The sequence below is a fragment of the Sinocyclocheilus rhinocerous genome, unplaced genomic scaffold, assembly GCF_001515625.1.
Source record: "Sinocyclocheilus rhinocerous isolate Xijiao unplaced genomic scaffold, SAMN03320098_v1.1 scaffold1085, whole genome shotgun sequence".
Classification (NCBI taxonomy): Eukaryota; Metazoa; Chordata; class Actinopteri; order Cypriniformes; family Cyprinidae; genus Sinocyclocheilus; species Sinocyclocheilus rhinocerous.
Window position 1 is genome coordinate 503,603 of NW_015659401.1, and position 18,255 is coordinate 521,857.

The window sequence follows — 18,255 nt, forward strand, 5'->3', positions numbered from 1 at the left end:
TGCTGCAAATATAACATACATTAAATAACCCCCATATAGCGTACATGAATCACCTTGTAGCAGATCTATACAGGTGGAGCTGTGGAAGGTGGAGGGTTTCTGAAGCAAGCTGCAACTGCTACGGCAAGCACTAAGTCATATATTTGAATGTTGAGCAGCGAGCTCATTGGCTACCGATACAGGAGAGAACCAATCAGCTGTGCCATGTGATAATGATGTCATTAGGTCAGATTGAGTTAGACCTATCGGACTCCGCCATCTAGAGTTTCATGCCAGAACTCTGTATTTATTTATTTCCACAAAAATTAATTTGAGATCAATAATTTGTGGACCCATGCAGTACTTTTGCTGATCCCATGTTGAAGACCCCTGATCTACATGTTGTCTCATCTGCTTTGGCAAAACAAATAAGAAATTTCATCTCCTTTACAACAGCACCATGCTGAATTATAACTGCTATGACTGAACGCATCTTTGGCACTCTAATTCTCACTGCTGGATTGTATTTGAATGTTGGGGAACAAAATTGGCAGTAATCCTTTGATAGTTTTGTGCTAAAGCCAATGCACAACGGCTCTGAACTTGTCATCCTGCAAGCTGTGACTGCTAACATTTCTGGAGCTCTCCAGAGCATCCATCAACAAATACATTCACACACACACATTCACACAAGACTTAGTGTCTTGTGCGCATTTTCAAGGACAAACGTCTCTTTTACAGAATCACACTGTGTTTGTGATTCTATGTTTATCATAACGTTCCGTGCCTTTAAAAATAAATGTTATATTTGTATATTATTCGCTCTATTTTGTCTAGGAGGAAATGTAGCCAAAAAGACTCTCAAAAAGTTATTTGGTTTGAAGGTTAAAGTTCAAGGCAACATGAGAGTTTTTTTTTAATCATTTGAATTTAATAATATCGCTACATGCCAAAGCCAGTTTTGGAGGGTATATTAAATAGATAATTACTTCCATAAGGCATAACCATATTCTGCAAGTGTCAGCAAACTTTGTGCACTCTCTATTCTAGAGAGACATCTCAAATTAGGAAGACTTGGGTCCATAGATGGTGCTACAGCAACTTCATTACTGAGTTTATATTATACATTCAATTTACCGTCACCTTAAAATTTCCCAGTGGGATATAAACTATTAATCTAAATGAATTAACATGCACACTGTAGAATTACATCTGCATGTCTGTTTCCAGTCCAACACCGATCTGCATGTATTAAAACAACCTACAGGTCAAGACAGGATCGTAAGATTGCATCTCTATGCGTCAGACAGCACAAGGCATTTAAATTTTCAGTATGTATTTTCTGCATAAATTCATATAAATCAGGCATTGTCTGCATTGAGCTAGAGATTCAGATATAAAAGCATTAAGGCTAGAGATCCGGTTTTCAGACATGCTGCAATCAGACAGCAATGTGAAGGACCATCTAAATGTGTCTTATGACAGATAATGAGAGAAGCTTAGACTTGGATTGCCCCCGTCCACCTTCATTTCAACTAATCATCTTCTCATGTCGATACAGTAAAGTGAAGTAAATATGGGCAATAGCTTGAAATCTCAAGTTTTTCTTCACCTCCATTTCAAATGCATTAACATTTTCGGTATTTATGTTAACTCATTTCAGATATTGTCTGTCTTGAATTAGAGATCAAGCTATTGGAAGAGATTTGGGTTCAAGGCTGAAACCAGGCAGCACTGTGCATCTAAACACGCCTGATGCTATATAACAAGGTCAACTTAGACCTGGCTTGGCCCCATCAACCTTCATTTCAACTAATCATTATGTTCTTAGAACTATCACCTCAACGACTCCTAAAAACCCACTGAATAACACCACCAGGGGCAATTTTGATTTTATAAGGCCATGCTGGAGCCAATTTATCATCGCAGAGAAATTACACCTGTGACTTTTTCAAAGTTCTCCACCGCTGCCCAAGGCAACCTTTCAGGCAAGTACAAAATCGGTCTTCCATTAAGATATTTCTTTGTCAAGCAACTTTTAGAGTGGGAAGAAAGTCAAATAATGCCAAACAAATAACAGATAACACCTAAGTTTGAGTGAAAGCCTCTCTGATGTTTGTACAGGGGAGCCTTTTTGCTGTCCCTCTCAAGAGTTTTTTCTTCAGTCACAAGACCTTGGAGGGTCTGATTAGGTCGTGCTGGCTCTCTGGAATTTTAAATTGCTCTAAAAAGGTGAAGGGTTGGTTGATTCATTAAACCTTTTTTTTTTTTTCAACTGCCTTCTTTTTCCACACCAGTCGATGTAATCAATTTTTCATTAGCGGCAAGGTGTTTATCTGTTTTTAGCACTTCCAGGTTCCAGCGGGAGGCGGGTCGATCCACGCCACACACCCGTTAATTAAAGTTTATTTAATTGAGATGGAACAATGGAGGTAATGAAAAGACAAAACCCCAACTGTGCAAGCAAGTGGACTCCCATTGCTTCCATGGCCAGAGCTAGAAGTGGGTCGAAGCTAAGCTCACAAACACCCAGATGAAAGTAATGGCTTAGTGGCTTAACTACATCTTAAACAAATATTTTTATATTCAGTAAAAGCTAAAAGTTTAAATAGAACATTTCTGTATAGCAGTATTGTTATATTTCATTGCTAATGAAAATCCTATTTAAAATTCAACTGTTATTAAATAGAAGCCTTACAAAATTACTTCAATTTGTACAGGAATATAAAAGTAAATATATATACACTACCATTTAAAAGTTTGGGTCAGTATTTTCATTTTATTTTATTTATTCATTTAGAAAGAAATTAATACTTTTATTCAGCAACAGTATATTATATTGGTCAAATCTGACAGTAAAGACATTGACAATGTCACAAAAAGTACTGATCTTTTGAACGTTCTATTGATCAAAGAATATTCAAGAAAAAAAAAACTATCACAGTTTCCACAAAAGTATTAAGCAACATTAAGAATAATGCAAAATGTTTCTTAAGCACCAAATCAGCATATTAGAATGATTTCAGAATGATCATGTGATATTGAAGACTGGAGTAATGGCTGCTGAAAATCCAGTTTTGACATCACAGGAATAAATTACATTTTAAAATATATTAAAATAAAACAGCTATTTTAAATTGCAACATTACGTCACATTATTACTGTTTTGATCAAATAAAAGCACCCTTGGTGAGCATAAAACATTAAAAAATCTCCAAACATTTGAACAGTAGCATAAGTGTCAATCTAACTTTAGATCACATATAAACAGAAGATTTTTTTTTCTTTCAATACTGTAACAGAGCACATCAAATTGAATCTGGGGTGATATCTGTTTTACTATAACACTTTTTGATAACTGCAGCAGCACATTTATTGTTTTTCTTTCACATTTACATTTCACAAATTCCCTTACTACAAAACCACGGGCACTTATGATGGCATAATTCCCACAACATTCTCTGAAGAAACAGCCTGACAGCTACATTTCTTTTTCTTTTCACCAATTACTTACAGGCATCACAAGGGGAATGTAAGTTATAGCTACTTCTGTAAGATTAGCGTGTAGTATGTGCGTCATGGCCACAGGAAATGCTGACGTGATCGAAAGGTTACTCACAACAGGCTAATCAAAGTAGAAACATAAACATTAGTGTACCTAACAGCACACAGTGTGGGCAGCATGTCAAAGCACAGAACATGTCCTATAGTAATGATTCAATTACCTACAGTGGGGTGCAAAAGTCAGAGACCACACAGAAAATTTCTAAATCTAATATAAACCTGGGAAAAAAAAGTCTTGAGGTTTTCTAATAGCCTTCCAAAGCCAAATCAAACCATATACTGTACCACATAATCAGTGAATCAGTAGTACCTGTAGAGCAGTCAGGACCAGTCCAGTTGACATCACAGATGCAGGAGTTGGTCTCACTCTGGAATGTACCGTGGCCAGTGCAGTGTTCTGGACACATAGAGAGATGTGTCTCACAGTTCGATCCGGTCCAGCCTGAGGTACAGTGGCACTGACCATGGAGACAGGAGCCATGGCCTGAACAGGATGAGTCCACACAGTCCACTGTGGAAAACAACAGTATTTTCAGACCATTTTCTTAGAATTACCTTCACATTTTTTAAATGACTTTTAACCAATAATTTAAAAACTAACAATGTCTTCATGTGAAATGTTTTGCTTGAAAAATGCTATACTTCTTCAAAAATACAGTACCATTCAAACGTTTGAAGTTGGTAATTTAGTAATATTTTTTTAAATAATTTGTTCACCAAGGCTGCATTTATTTGATAAAAATACATTAAAAAGATATATTATTATTAGGGCTGTCATTTTAGGGATTACATTTAATTAATTAGTTACAAAAAATAACGCAATTAAAATATTTTAACGCATTTAACGCACTGGCCCCACCCCAGATCTATACGTCATCTTACATTTCATACAATTTACTGTCGAGTTGACAAACACTGTGCAGGGGAAAACCTCACTGCATGATGTAGCCTATAAAATGCAGTTATATGCCCTTAAAATTTAAGATATTGGGGCAAAAATGCCCCTGTATGTATGTTTTTGTCTCATATTTATACAATATATGATAAGCGTTATAACACAAGCAGTGAGGGCAGTATCAAATGAGTGCTGTTTTTGTCCAGAATAGCACGAATGCAAATGTGAGAAGTTAATATCGTTATATTTTAGATTTTAGGCAATGTTGTCTGTTTTGTTCAATTTTGTCAAAGAAAATTTTACCTATAAAGCCACAGCAGGACTGAGCAACACAGTGGTGATTCGTTTCTGAATGAATCTGCGTTTTGAATGAATCGGGCGAACCAATGATGCAATGGCCCATTCATAAAGTAAGCCATTTACTCAATTTCTGAATAAATCAGCAGTTTGAACCAATCCAATGATTAAATGACTCATTACTTACTCATAAAGACAATTACCGCCACCTGCTGGCAGTTTTAGTTTCTTATTTAGAGTATAATTTCATTAAAAAATAATAAATAAATAAATAAATAAAGTGATAGTTCATGGAACATAAAAGAAAATAATGAATGTTGGTAACCAGAAGAAAAAGAAGAATGTTGGTAAACAAGCTGATTTGGTTATTTGGTAAATACTGAGGTGTTTCTCAAATTATCTTCTTTTATGTTTCATAGTTTATGTTAGGCCCTTGTAGCCTAAACATTTATGTTTAATACATTTTAGTTGAATCAAATAAAACATTTCTTTCTAAAGTTACTTTTTTTGTAATAGCTACTTAATATTTTTCACATTTAACACAATAATGGCTTTAAATTATGTTTTGGGAGTATTTTCACAGCCACATTTAATTTGTGATTAATTGGATTAATCGCCACATCTTGTAATTAATTAGATTCAAATTTTTAATTGACTGAAAGCCCTAATTATTATTAAAACCGTAATACTGCCAAATATTATGACAATTTAAAACAACTGTTTTCTATTTATATATTATGTAATAGGATTTTAAGGATTTGATCACTTTAATGCATCTTTTCTGAATAAAATAATTTATTTATTTCTAACTGACCCAAAAATTTGTATTGATAGTGTATATTTTACTTATTAAAATATTTTAATGTAATGCATTTCAAAATGTGGCTTTGGTGTTCAAATACTTTTTTTCAGGCCACTGTGTCATCAATACATATGCCTTTTTAACAGTTTTTTTCTTTTTCCTCAAACAATCCTTCTGATAATGATACCACACCTTACCATTTTCAAAAAGAAAAGTCTATATTCTTTCTTACAAGTCTACACTCCAGAACATCTTACTGTATAAAGATTCAGTGATGCTTAGATATGCCATTTCAGCTTCCTGCTGCTGTTCAAGAAATCACTCTTGAATTTGAGGTATTACCATCATGGAATATAGAACACCATGAGGGAACAATATCTGCACCATGGGATATGTCTGATCCAGTAAATTGGCTTTTATATTCATGCCATGCAGTTCTATGATCATGTAGCGCAAACTCTGGACCAAATGATGCACATGAGAAGGAAACACATGCCATGACAAATCCATCATCATGTTTTGCAGCAACAAACAATGTGGGTTTAAGGTATAATTTTTTTTCTTTCCCAAAATGTAAACCCATGCAGGTATCAGAAACAAGTTTATAGATGACTTCTCTGATCCATGAGGGTTTTTTTTTTTCCTCAAGGCTCCAGATTTTGTGCACTGGCCATAAATTACTGCCATAAGAAGCATGATGAACTGTTCTTGTTGAGACTGGGACAGACGTACTAATTTAATTCTGCGCTACTTCTTGAGGTTGCAGTTTTGGGGAATTTGACAGCTATCTTGTCGGTGCATCACTGTAGGTGTCAAATTGCAAACACTGTTGCTTGAGTCTGAAAATTTGGTCATCATTTACTCAGTCATTTCAAATAATTTTGAACACAAACGATGACATTTTCCAGAATTGTTAGAACTGTTTTTGTCCATATAATGAAAGTTCTATCATGACAACTCTGAAGATTTTAGCATGGTAATGGATATGACAATGTAAATGTATTTGGTCTTGGTGGAATAGATCTGCTAAGTACAGGAACTTGCTACTGCCAGTACATACACCGATACGATGATGTGAGTATTTAAGACATTCTGCTGCTACACAAATAGAATATATAATAACCTGCAGCAGATCTATACAGGTGGAGCTGGGGAAGGTGGAGGGTTTCAGAGGAACTCTGAAAGCGCACTGCGAACTGCTCTACTGAATGCTAACCAGCCATTTAACTGTAAAGCAGCAAGCTTATTGGCTGCATATGCAAAATGAACCAATCAGCTTGTGCCAAGTAGTTTAACGCTGTGAATATTATCAGTTTGCTTCAAGGACCCATCAGCCTGCGCTATCTAGAGTTTCATGACAGAACATGGCATTTAGTGGGGTCTAAAACAACATTAGACCACACTGACTTTCGTTGCATGGAGAGAAAAACTTTCATTGCATGGACAGAAAGACATTTTTCAAAATATCTTCTATGTTCCACAGATGAAAGAAAGTCATAAAGGTTTGGAATGACTTTAGGGTGAGTAAATGATGACAGACTTTTCATTTTTGGGTGAACTCTTTAATCTCTGTTAAAGTCAACAGTTCATATAAAAGCCTCAAGCTGTTTTGAAAAACACATATCAAGAGGCTAACAAAGTGCAATTGTCAGACCTCTTTGTCGGTTTTAATTGGCAATCAACTTAATGTGACCACTGCCGCTACGTTATTAATTGTAATTTGGTTATTTCTAAAGTCAAGAATTTTTGTGTTGTTTTGTGCAACTATATAGAAAACTGTAGCATAAGAAAATGTATTTGCATTTGCTTTTTAAACAATCTATTGCTAGCAAGTCTATCTTTTCAAGCAACTCACTAGGTCTTTCCCTCTCTTCTCGACCTCAGGGTGAGTTACTCATTCAGTTCAATGACAATTATAACATTGTTCAAGTGACCCGGACATAGACATCTAAAGAGTTAATACCCAAGCCTATTGAATGTGGATCAATAGACTCAATTGGTTTTACCCAGAGAGAACAGGAGGAAAATAAAAAATCAAAAGACAGGAAATTTTGTGTGCATGCAAGGGGTATTTTCTTGGCTGTCAGCCTTATCTCAATCCCTTATGTGGAATCCATTTCAGTCAGTGGATGCTGCTAAATGGTGTGGCTAATTTATCACAACAAAAACCAGTCTTTAAGTCAGAACACTCATCCATGTAATTAGCTGCTCAGTGGTGTTGAAAAAGTGCTCTCCTCCACTACAATGAGCTACATGTGTTGTTTCTCTTCACATAGCTGCTGAAAACGGTCCAGTTACCTTGGTCACAGTTGTCACCTTTGAAGCCAGGGTTACATATGCAGGATCCTGTAACACACAAGCCACGACCCCCACACTGGGCGTCCATACATTGACCACTGGGCACATCACACTCAATTCCTTTCCATCCACTGTAGCACTGACAGCGCCCCACGTTGTACTGGCCATTTCCGCTGCACAGCACTGGACATGCCGCTAAAAGAAGGAAAGAAAATAAAGCTAGAAGGATAAAGGTAGAGCACAGATGGGAGAATCTCACCAAACATGTCCAGGATGTTTTACTTTCAAATTGTTGTGCAATTTCCATTAGTTTCAATGATGATTCTCATTAGATTCTCATTACTGTAATACAGTAATAAAAGTCATCCTTCCAGACAGTTATTTCCAGACAAAGCCTACAACCTAAATACAGTACCAGAATCTTACTGACTTAAATCTTAATTAATTTTAATTTTACGTTTTATTTTATATTGTAATTCTTATAGATAGATAGATGGATGGATGGATGAAGAGGTTCTTCACAGGTTTTGTGAGATTCATCCTGACAGCGAAAACTATATAATTAGAAGACACCACACACCTCTCGAGCAATATGGCCCAAGGAATCCTGGGAAGCAATTACATGTGCCTGAGACACATTCTCCATTGCCATAGCAATTGTGTGGGCATTCCATCACCGACTCTGCACAAAGAAGGCCAGATAATACAATTACATTTTATCTGTGGCGCATTAACTGCATTTTTACACTGCTTCATATTTGTGTGTCAAGAATTATAATGAGTCTCTATGGAAGTGGCCTAATACTGAATTCCCACTTAATAAATAAATGTATAAATAATTGAAAAAGCAAGTACTTCCCTTTCCTTTTTTGCTGTAAATAAAAACAGATCCCTCCCCATGACCGCATAACATAAAACAATATATATATTTAAAGATAAAAACAAACAGCTCAGCAGCTCAAGGCTTAGAGATTTAGTCTTTTGGCCTCCATATTCCCTGGCCTGACAGAAGGAGATAGCGGCAGAATCAAACTCATTGATTAGGCAACATCTCAGGGCATGCTTCTGCACGCCTCATTATCACTGCTGCGCTATCTCAGGCACTTGGTTGCAAGACAGAAATTTAAAAGACCATCTGAAAGCACCTATAAAAGCTTGTTACAACAGCCCAATTGCTCTGTCGAGCGTCACATTACACAATGTTGGGTATGAAATTACATTTTCAGCTTTGATGCATAAATAAGCAGGAAACACAAAATAACCAGTCACTCTCTGTGGTGCACAAACAAAAACAAATGTGTATGCACTCAATCACATGACGTTACATGGTTGTATTACATGTGCTAGCTCACCTAGTACTATGGTGCTGTATGAGACAGGCTCTACGGTGCGGCCATCATTGTAAAAGGCCAGGTGCCACACACTGGTATGCAGGTACTGAATAAAGCCTGCCTGCTGAACGCTAACCGGATTCTCCAGTCGGTCCCTGAGCTCCGGATCCAACTGAACACGCTCTCGTGAGATGAGCCTACTGCCATCTAGAAGCTCCACAAAGTCGTACTGAAACAAACACAATTACATTAACCACTATTATTCAGCTGTTGTCAAATGTGTTACAACAAAGTAAAAGGTAAATTTAATATCCAGACACCATGACATTTAGGCTGCCATTACCCTGTCTGATCCAAAAATATCATCCCAAGAAATCTTTTAAAATACAAAGAAAAAAAGTATATTTTTCATTCATTTGGCATCACAGAGTGTGTTATTCACAAGAACTTCCCATACTTCAAGCAGAACATTAAAATAAATAGACAGACCTATTCACTGAAGACTCTAAAGTTTCTCCAATTGATTTCCTACTGGTCAGCTACCAAAAGCAATAAGAAGACACATGGCAAATTGGAAGCAGCACTCAATAAGCTTGCTTGAGTTTATTGTGATGGCTTTGGGGACACATTGATTGAACATCTACAATCCTCAGCACTTACGAAATATGCTGCTTTTATTGACAGCTGTGAGTGTTAAACACCCAGCCAATCACTAAGACAGAGAGATGTCTTTCTGTTGGAGCAGTTTGTTTTGTTTTGTTATGATTAAAGTAGGATTTGTTCTTTCTGGTGATTAACCTTGAACGTCTGATTCCCTCAACTGTTTTTATATTGAATAGCTTCTGTCAACAGGCAGTCAACAGTTTTATCTGTGGTTTAATAAACGCCAAATAATGAAGCTAATTCATTCATTCTGGAAGATTAAAAAAGTTAATTGACCTTATTTTTAAATAACTTAATAATTAACTAATTTAGCCACTTGTGACTTATTTGAGACAATTAAACAAGAAGACTTTGATACTGTATTACCTGGGTGTGTGAGGGTGGAAGTCCCCTCCTCCCATAGACTCCAATCAGGGCATTTTTCTGAATGGAAATATTAAACTTGAGAAAGTGGGGTTGTTCAATGAGAAGTCTGGACCTCCAGAAAACTCCTGGTGGAACGGCATGTGCTACCTGCTGACCCAACTCCACCTGCCCTGTGTCCAACGTGGAGTTATACTGCAGCATCACTCCTACCCTTCCTGTGAGCAGACACATATTAAAACAATATTGACTAAATAAGTATCTCATACAACATATTATACCATATTTGGATTAGTTACATAAATACCTCTATTCAACAAGGACACGTTATGTTTTATAGTTTTTTGTATTTTTGCCTTTGTGATTAATATTACACTGAATCCACAAGCCCAGACAGGGCTGTACAGTGCGACATATATGTCGCACGTGCTACAAAAAAAACTGGTCTGTGCGATGAATAAATTTACCACTGTAGCACGGGTGATTTGATATTTATTCACAGTTCACTTATCAGATGTAAATGTGCAGTTAGATATTAAGTAAGGTTCTTTATTGTTGGGCAATCATGCATATTTCATTTTTTATTTATTATTTGTTTGTAACGCAGCAGCAAGATTCATTTTTAATGAGCCAAAAAGAATGCACGTCACACCTCTGTCTATCAATTTGCACTGGCTACCAATAGCTGCTCGCATAAAATTCAAGGCTGTGCCTTCCTGGTGGAATGACCCGCCCAACTCAGTCTGATCAGCTGAGTCCTTAGCCAACTTCAAGAATCGGCTAAAAACACATCTCTTCCATCTATATTTGACCCTCTAACTCTAGCACTCTCTATTCTAATTCTATTCTTTAAAAAAAACAAAAAAAACACTTGTCCCTTTTAGACTTACACTCATAGATGTACACATTTGCTGCTTGTTTTCTTTATAAAAAACAAACAAACAAAAAAAAAACTAACACTAGCGTTCTAATCTTTTTGTATTCTATCTGTATTCTTTTTATTTATTATATTATTTAAAAAACTCTTGCTACGTGTACTGCGTTAAGCTAACTGAGACTTGATATAGCACTTGCATATATCATTGCTCTTTTGTTGATTTTGATTGCTTCCATTGTCCTCATTTGTAAGTCACTTTACTCTTGCTACGTGTACTGCGTTAAGCTAACTGAGACTTGATATAGCACTTGCATATATCATTGCTCTTTTGTTGATTTTGATTGCTTCCATTGTCCTCATTTGTAAGTCGCTTTGGATAAAAGCGTCTGCTAAATGACTAAATGTAATGTAATGTAATGTTTGTCCAAATTTTATTCACATACTCAGTCAAATACTAATGCCAATCAGTCCAGTCAAGACAGTTTCATTTTAGCCAGGGCCAACAGTTGGATAAAACCAAGGGTCTTCTTTTCAAGTCTAAAATTTCAAAAGAAAATTTAATTAAAATAATTTTTTATATTCTCTCTATATGTTTAGAGATAAATGGTCTCTTCACTGATTTTCCTGATGAGAGCCTCTAAATATCAAACATTACCCTAAAACTTGCAGTAGGCATTTGCCATGCTCTTTCATACTCTCAGATGACAGATGACAGAGTTTATACAACACAGGCAAACATCTATATATCACACTTCAGAAAGAGGCAGTAAGTCAATTCAAAGAAAACAATATAGCATGACAGGCTCGCACTCAGAGTGAGGAAATCGTCTTTTATTGACTTGCTTCAAACTGATGCTTTCTAAACATGGTAATTAGGCCAAACCTAGCACAGTGGGTGCTATTCTTTGGAGACTGTCACTCTTCAGTGAAAGACGTTATCACTATTGTTTCTCTGTAGTACTTTAGAAATCTTTAAAGTCAACAAGAAACAACATTCATGGCCCTTTTCACTTATTTTATCCATTGGTAATTGACTGGATTGAGGAAAAACGACTGTTGCATACCTGAATGGACCAATGTGGTTAGCTGTCTTTTATATCTCACAATTGCAAATTTCTATCTCACAATACGACTTTATGTCTCTCAATTGCAACACTGTTCCCTTTCAGTCGGTCACTCTCGACGTCACGTCGGATGACCGACGAATTGGGATCTCGCTTAAAGAAGGGAGGTCGTTGGGGAAGAATGACCTGGTCGTCAGGTTCCTTAAGGGCGCGAGAAGGTTAAATCCTCCACGGCCCCCCTCTATACCCTCTTGGGATTGTGACATATCTTACAAGGTGACTATGTCTCTAAATTGCAACAGTGTTTCCTGTAATCTCACAATGTGACTATATCTTTCAATTATGACTGTTTCTCATTGTGTGACATCATTAACATTTGCGACTTTATTTCTCACAACTGACTGTGTTTTGCAATTGAGGCTTTATACTGTATCTCAAATTGTATTTATCTCACAATTACCACTTAATATTCCATTCAAATGCACTATACTGCACTAAGAACAAGAAAGGAGCTGAAAAGAAAACACTACTCTACAAATGAGTAATCTTTGTGGCTTGAAAGAAATAACTGCAATCTATATATGATGTATCTAAAATATCTCATAGGGATGTGTAAATGCAGTCCTCTGTGACTGAAAGGTCATTGATTTCGGCCTTGAAATGTTACCATCTGCTGAAATTGCAGTCACAGTGTTGGTCGGGAACGTCACTGGTTTGGCTTGTCCATTCTCAAAGGCGTGATTATCCACATCCTTCAGTTTCCAGTTCAGGCCAAGTACATGCATGGCTGCGAGAGAAAGCAATTAAGACCGTGAAACGGAACAGCAAGCACATATCATGTCATGAGACATTCTCATTTGCAAAAGGATATAGTTTAAAAGCAGTTGAAAGCCACTCTGGAAGGTGATTTGCAGTCTCCTTTACGCATGTGTTGGACACAAGTGCAGTGCATATAAAAAGAAAACCTCTCCCTCATTAGAATCTGCTCTAAATAGTGCAAAATGTCTTTTTTCTGTTTGAAAACATGTTCTTTGAATTATCGCTGCTTGGGGTCTTGACGCAAACTGTTTTGAGTATACTCCAGATTAGTCTTAATCTTGTCACTGAAAACATTTATTGCAGAGAAAATGGAATTAGATTCCAGTGATTAAAAACAAAAAAAGAAGGAAAAATGCGAAAATCAAAAGCCTGAAAATCAAAACATGTCTGCGTTATATAATGCAGGAGTTTCTCCCATTCTCTCTTCCCCCTTGCCATCTCTCCTCTTTTCCCCATTCTCTCTTCAAAACATTCTCTTCTTCATGCACTGCTGATAAATCTTAGGCAAACACTTTCTAGTTGTTTTTTTTAACTGCTCGATCTGTGTGAAAACAGCTTGGGAAAAGTCTCCTTCAAAGTTCACAGCGAGGGAGCTTGCTGAGGAGGCTGCGCTTCACACACCTCTCTTCCTCTCGCTTTGATCTTTGGAGGGATGAATGTTTCTAACAGGCCTTCAGCAGGGGAGGAGGAGCCTCCGACTGCGGCAAATAACTCACAGTGGGGAAACAATGTTAAAAACTGAGAGAATTAAAAAATGGAGGTTATAATGTTTCTGTGGACTAACAGAGTGAATATAGATTGCTGTGTGGACAATAAGATCAGTTCATGCAGCTTTTGCTCCGCTCCAGATATTAATCACTAAACTGATGTTTTGTTTTGTTTTTTTCAGTGTATGTGACTTCCTAGAGATAGGGCGACTATTTAGAGCAGAGCACCAGGTGTTTTGGCCACAGGTGAAGGTTGAGGAAGGAAAAACTCCACCTAATGAGCTATTTCGCTATCTCTTATGGGGGCAGGCTGGATAAAACAGCTCACACCTGAGTACCTCATGGTCACATAAGGGCGTGCAAACACACACACACACACACACACACACACAGTTACCTATACAGTAGCAGAGCAGAACTGACAGCAGGGTGGCCACGCCTACAGCACTGAGAGCGGTGCATTTCCATGAACACCGTTTAGGTGACTTGTTAAATTTGAATGCACCTCTTGATAGTGTGTTACGGGTTAAGGGACGGGCTGGTGGAGAGTAGACAGCCCCGGTCGCCATAGTGTAACCGGGATTGGGAGCTGTGAAGAGAGACGTGGTGCCTGTTCCAGTCTTAAGCAGGAAGTGCCTATAGGGAAAGGGAGATAAGATATGAGATGATGAAATATAAAAACAATAACCTTGCTGAAAACTTTCAGAACGAGCTGTGAAAAAAAAGTAGCAGTGCCTTTTTTAAAAGTTATATTAAAATGTCTGACCTATTGAGAATTTTAAAGTTAAAGGGGTCATATGATGTTGCTAAAAAGAACATTATTTTGTGTATTTGGTGTAATGAAATGTGTTTATGCGGTTTAAGGTTCAAAAAACACATTATTTTCCACATACTGTACATTATTGTTTGTCCTCTATGCCCCGCCTTTCTGAAACGCGTCGATTTTTACAAAGCTCATCGGTCTGAAAAGCGAGGTGTGCTGTGATTGGCCAGCTATCCAGTGCGTTGTGATTGGCCGAATACCACAAGCGTGTGACAGAAATGTTACGCCCCTTACCATACTGTGATGCCCTGTCCGAGACAAAAACGAGACAAAAACATTAAAACCCATTATAAACGAGGCATTTGTTGCATCCAAAAATATATCTTTTTCATTGACATATCACTATTTTAATCACCATGGAAACTGCAGCTATAGCTTTGCTATTTCTTTGTTGTAGATACAAGGTTTTGTATGTAACAAAAGCTGTAATTTAATAAGCTGCCATTAAAATCCTAATAGCTTCATTGATTTAAAGGGCTGTCATTGGATCAGTGCCTGTACTTGTATGAAATGAATGTCTCTAACGATGGACTATGATGGAAAGAACCACACAAAGTCAAGTCAAAGTGAACTGTGGTTAACTGAACTCTAGATTTTATAATGACAAACATAACCCATAATGATGTGTATGCATCAGCATCTGATGGCAGTGTTTTCTGCTCTGCTTTTCATCAGTGGCGCTCCACCGCAGCCAAATCTTCAATGCCATGGCAAAAGAAATCATTTTTTACCTGAGTTGTTAATGTTACGTTTTCTGTCTGATTTAAATGTGATGAGAAAAGCACAAACCACAAAATCACAACAAGAAAAGTTTTGAGCTCATAAAAACTCACAAACTTTAGAGTTTGAACCAGTCTGATGAATCCCTCACTGGATGAACACTGAATGACTTACTGATATCCTTCCTACAATACTCTAATTTTTTGTGAAACAGCATCATTAATTTCAAAAGTCTGGGGTCAGGAAGATTTTTTTATTTTTATTTTAATACTTTTAAAATAAAAAGCAGCATAAGTGTTTTCAATATTGTTTCAACAATGTTTATTGAGCACAAAATCTGTATATTAGAATGATTTCTTAAGGATCATGTGGCACTAAAGACTGGAGTAATGGCTGCTGAAAATTCAGCTTTACCATCACAGGAATAAATTGCATTTTAAAATATATTAAGATAGAAAACAGTTGCAATAATAATTTACACGGTATGTTTTTCAATGCATTTTTGTGAGCATTCTTTCAAAAACATTTAAAACATATTAAATGTTGAATGTAGTGTGTATATATAAAATAAAAATTGTATTAAAATATCACTTTATTTATTTACTTATTTTTCAAATTCTTTAAACTGGACAATTCAGTCCTAGTAATGTGCCTATTAATGTACAGTGGGTATAGAAAATAATCACCCCCTTTTAAAATATTTTTTTTGTTTTTGTTTTGCAGCCTGAAATGAAGACGGACACAGTTTTTGTTTTATCCAGCTGTATTTACTCAGTGTGACTTATAACATCCAAGTGAAAGATATAACACCAACATGTCAGAAAAAAAAAACAGAATCACTGAGATGGAAAAAGGATCATCCCCCTCCTAAAATTGACTTGTAAACTCAATCAGGTGTAGCTAATCACCTTCTCAATGGCACACAAAGCCATTTGACTTTCAACTGTGATCAGCTGTGGTCATTTTGATAAGCTCAGCATGAAAAGAGCTTTCCTGGAGCCTTTCAGCCCTTGGTAGTGCAACTGAAGCAAACAATCAACTACGGGAGGCAAGGCACTGTCAAAAGATCTCTGGGATAAATTTGTGGACAGGCACAAGTCAGGAGATGGATACAAAAACATTTTAAAAGCTTTACCAATGCCTAGAAGCACAGTGAAGTCTTTTATTAAGAAGAGGAAGGCATTTGGTACAACACAGACCATCCCTGGATCAGGACGTCACTCCAATCTGAAAGAGTTAGGAGGAAACTGGTCAGAGAGGCAACCAAGAGGTCTACAGCAACTCTGAAGCAGTTACAGGCATTTATGACAAAGAATGGTCTTTGTGTGCATGTGACAACAATATCAAAAATGCTCTACAAATGTGGCTTGTATGGGAGGGTTCCAAGAAAAAAGCCACTCCTCAAGAAAGGCCACATGCAGTCACAACTGAGCTTATGGACAGATGAGACTAAAATGGAATTATTTGGCCTCAACACCAAACGATATGTCTGGCAGAAATCCAATACAGCTCACCATCTAAATAACAGCATTCCTACAGTAAAGCTTGGAGGTGGTAATATCCTGTTATGGGGGTGTTTCTCTGCAGCAGGGACTGGAGCACTTGTCAGGATAGAAGGAAAAATGGATGGGGCAAAATACTGTCAGATTCTGAGGAAAATCTGCTGCCCTCTGCCAAAAAGTTGTCAATGGGAAGAAACTTACCTTCCAAAAAGACAATGACCCGAAGCACACAGCAAAACTAACCACACATTGGTTGAAGGAGAAAAAGGTGAATGTCCTTGCATGGCCTAGTCAGAGCCCAGATTTAAAACCCATTGAAAGTCTATGGAATGACTTGAAGACTGCAGTCCACAAACTGTCACCATCAAATTGAACTGAACTTGATCAGTTCTGCAACGAAGAGTGGGCAAATATTGCAAAGTCTAGATGTGCAAAGTTAGTAGAGACAAATCCCAACAGACTAAATGCTGTAATTAAAGCAAAAGGTGGTTCAAATAAAATACTGACACAAGGGGGTGGTCCTTTTTCCAACTCTGATTCTGTTTTTGTTTTTTTTTTCTGACATGTTGGTGTTATATCTTTCACTTGGATGTTATAAGTTGCACTGAGTAAATACAGCTGGATAAAAGAAAACTGTGTCCGTCTTTTTCAGGCTGCAAAGCAACAAAATGTAATTATTTTAAAGGGGGGTAACTCTTTTCTATACGCACTGTATATGTGATATAAACACAAACACAGTCACTATATACATGCATATATCTATATAAAACACATTGTATCCAAGCCAACCATTCTTTGCCTAATTGTATACAGTATATATAGGCTTAGGATTTTATACTTTAATATTTTCTAAAAAACATTTTTTTAAATTGAACTCAGGATTTTTTGTTTGTTTGTTTTGCTGGCTGTAATTCTGCTTCAAAACAGGGCAGTTTGCTTATATTTTGATTTGTTCCCTTTTGTTGTTTATATAATTCATACCACACACATCAATAAAACAGACATTCTCAGATTCATTTTCAGCAAATGTTCATGTGTTGTTGGTGGTTCCCGTTCACTGTGTTGTGCTGGCTGTTACATTGCCAGTCTGCTGCTAACTCTCTCCCTGGCGGCCTCACACTGGCTGCTGCGTGACTGCTGCGTACAGTCTTGTGTCCTGGAGGCATTTTACGGTTGGTGTGCTGTCGGTCCTCCTCATACAGCTGCTGTGGATGGAGGGCCATTTTTTTGGCCATTTAATTTTTCATTTAAGTTTACTGAAATGTGATTAAAGAAAAAAACAAACACAAAATAATAACAAGAAAATGTTTTGAGCTCATAAAAATTCACAAATTATATACAATCTATTATTTGCTCCTAGGCAAATGTGCTGCCTTTATACTTTTGACCAAATTGCGTTCTTGTCTTTTTTCCACTGTACAAACTTGTATAAGTATAATAAACGTTATATCAATACTGTTATAATGGATATTATTGTTCAGAATATATACATACTGCTTTGATATACTTATATATATATATATATATATATATATATATATTTATTTATTA

The 18,255-nt window shown here is 36.8% G+C and overlaps 1 protein-coding gene across 1 annotated transcript in view; it reads right to left on the reverse strand.

Annotated features, from left to right (window-relative positions):
• LOC107723816 (teneurin-3-like) overlaps nucleotides 1-18,255 on the reverse strand; it is a 124,526-nt gene that overhangs the window by 33,751 nt on the left and 72,520 nt on the right. The window contains exons 5-11 of the mRNA XM_016532518.1: nucleotides 14,057-14,295; nucleotides 12,801-12,920; nucleotides 10,196-10,410; nucleotides 9,188-9,395; nucleotides 8,416-8,517; nucleotides 7,836-8,030; nucleotides 3,854-4,054 (exon numbers count right to left, since the gene is read on the reverse strand). Of these exons, the coding sequence (XP_016388004.1) occupies nucleotides 3,854-4,054; nucleotides 7,836-8,030; nucleotides 8,416-8,517; nucleotides 9,188-9,395; nucleotides 10,196-10,410; nucleotides 12,801-12,920; nucleotides 14,057-14,295 (1,280 nt within the window). The remainder of the gene's footprint in view (nucleotides 1-3,853; nucleotides 4,055-7,835; nucleotides 8,031-8,415; nucleotides 8,518-9,187; nucleotides 9,396-10,195; nucleotides 10,411-12,800; nucleotides 12,921-14,056; nucleotides 14,296-18,255) is intronic.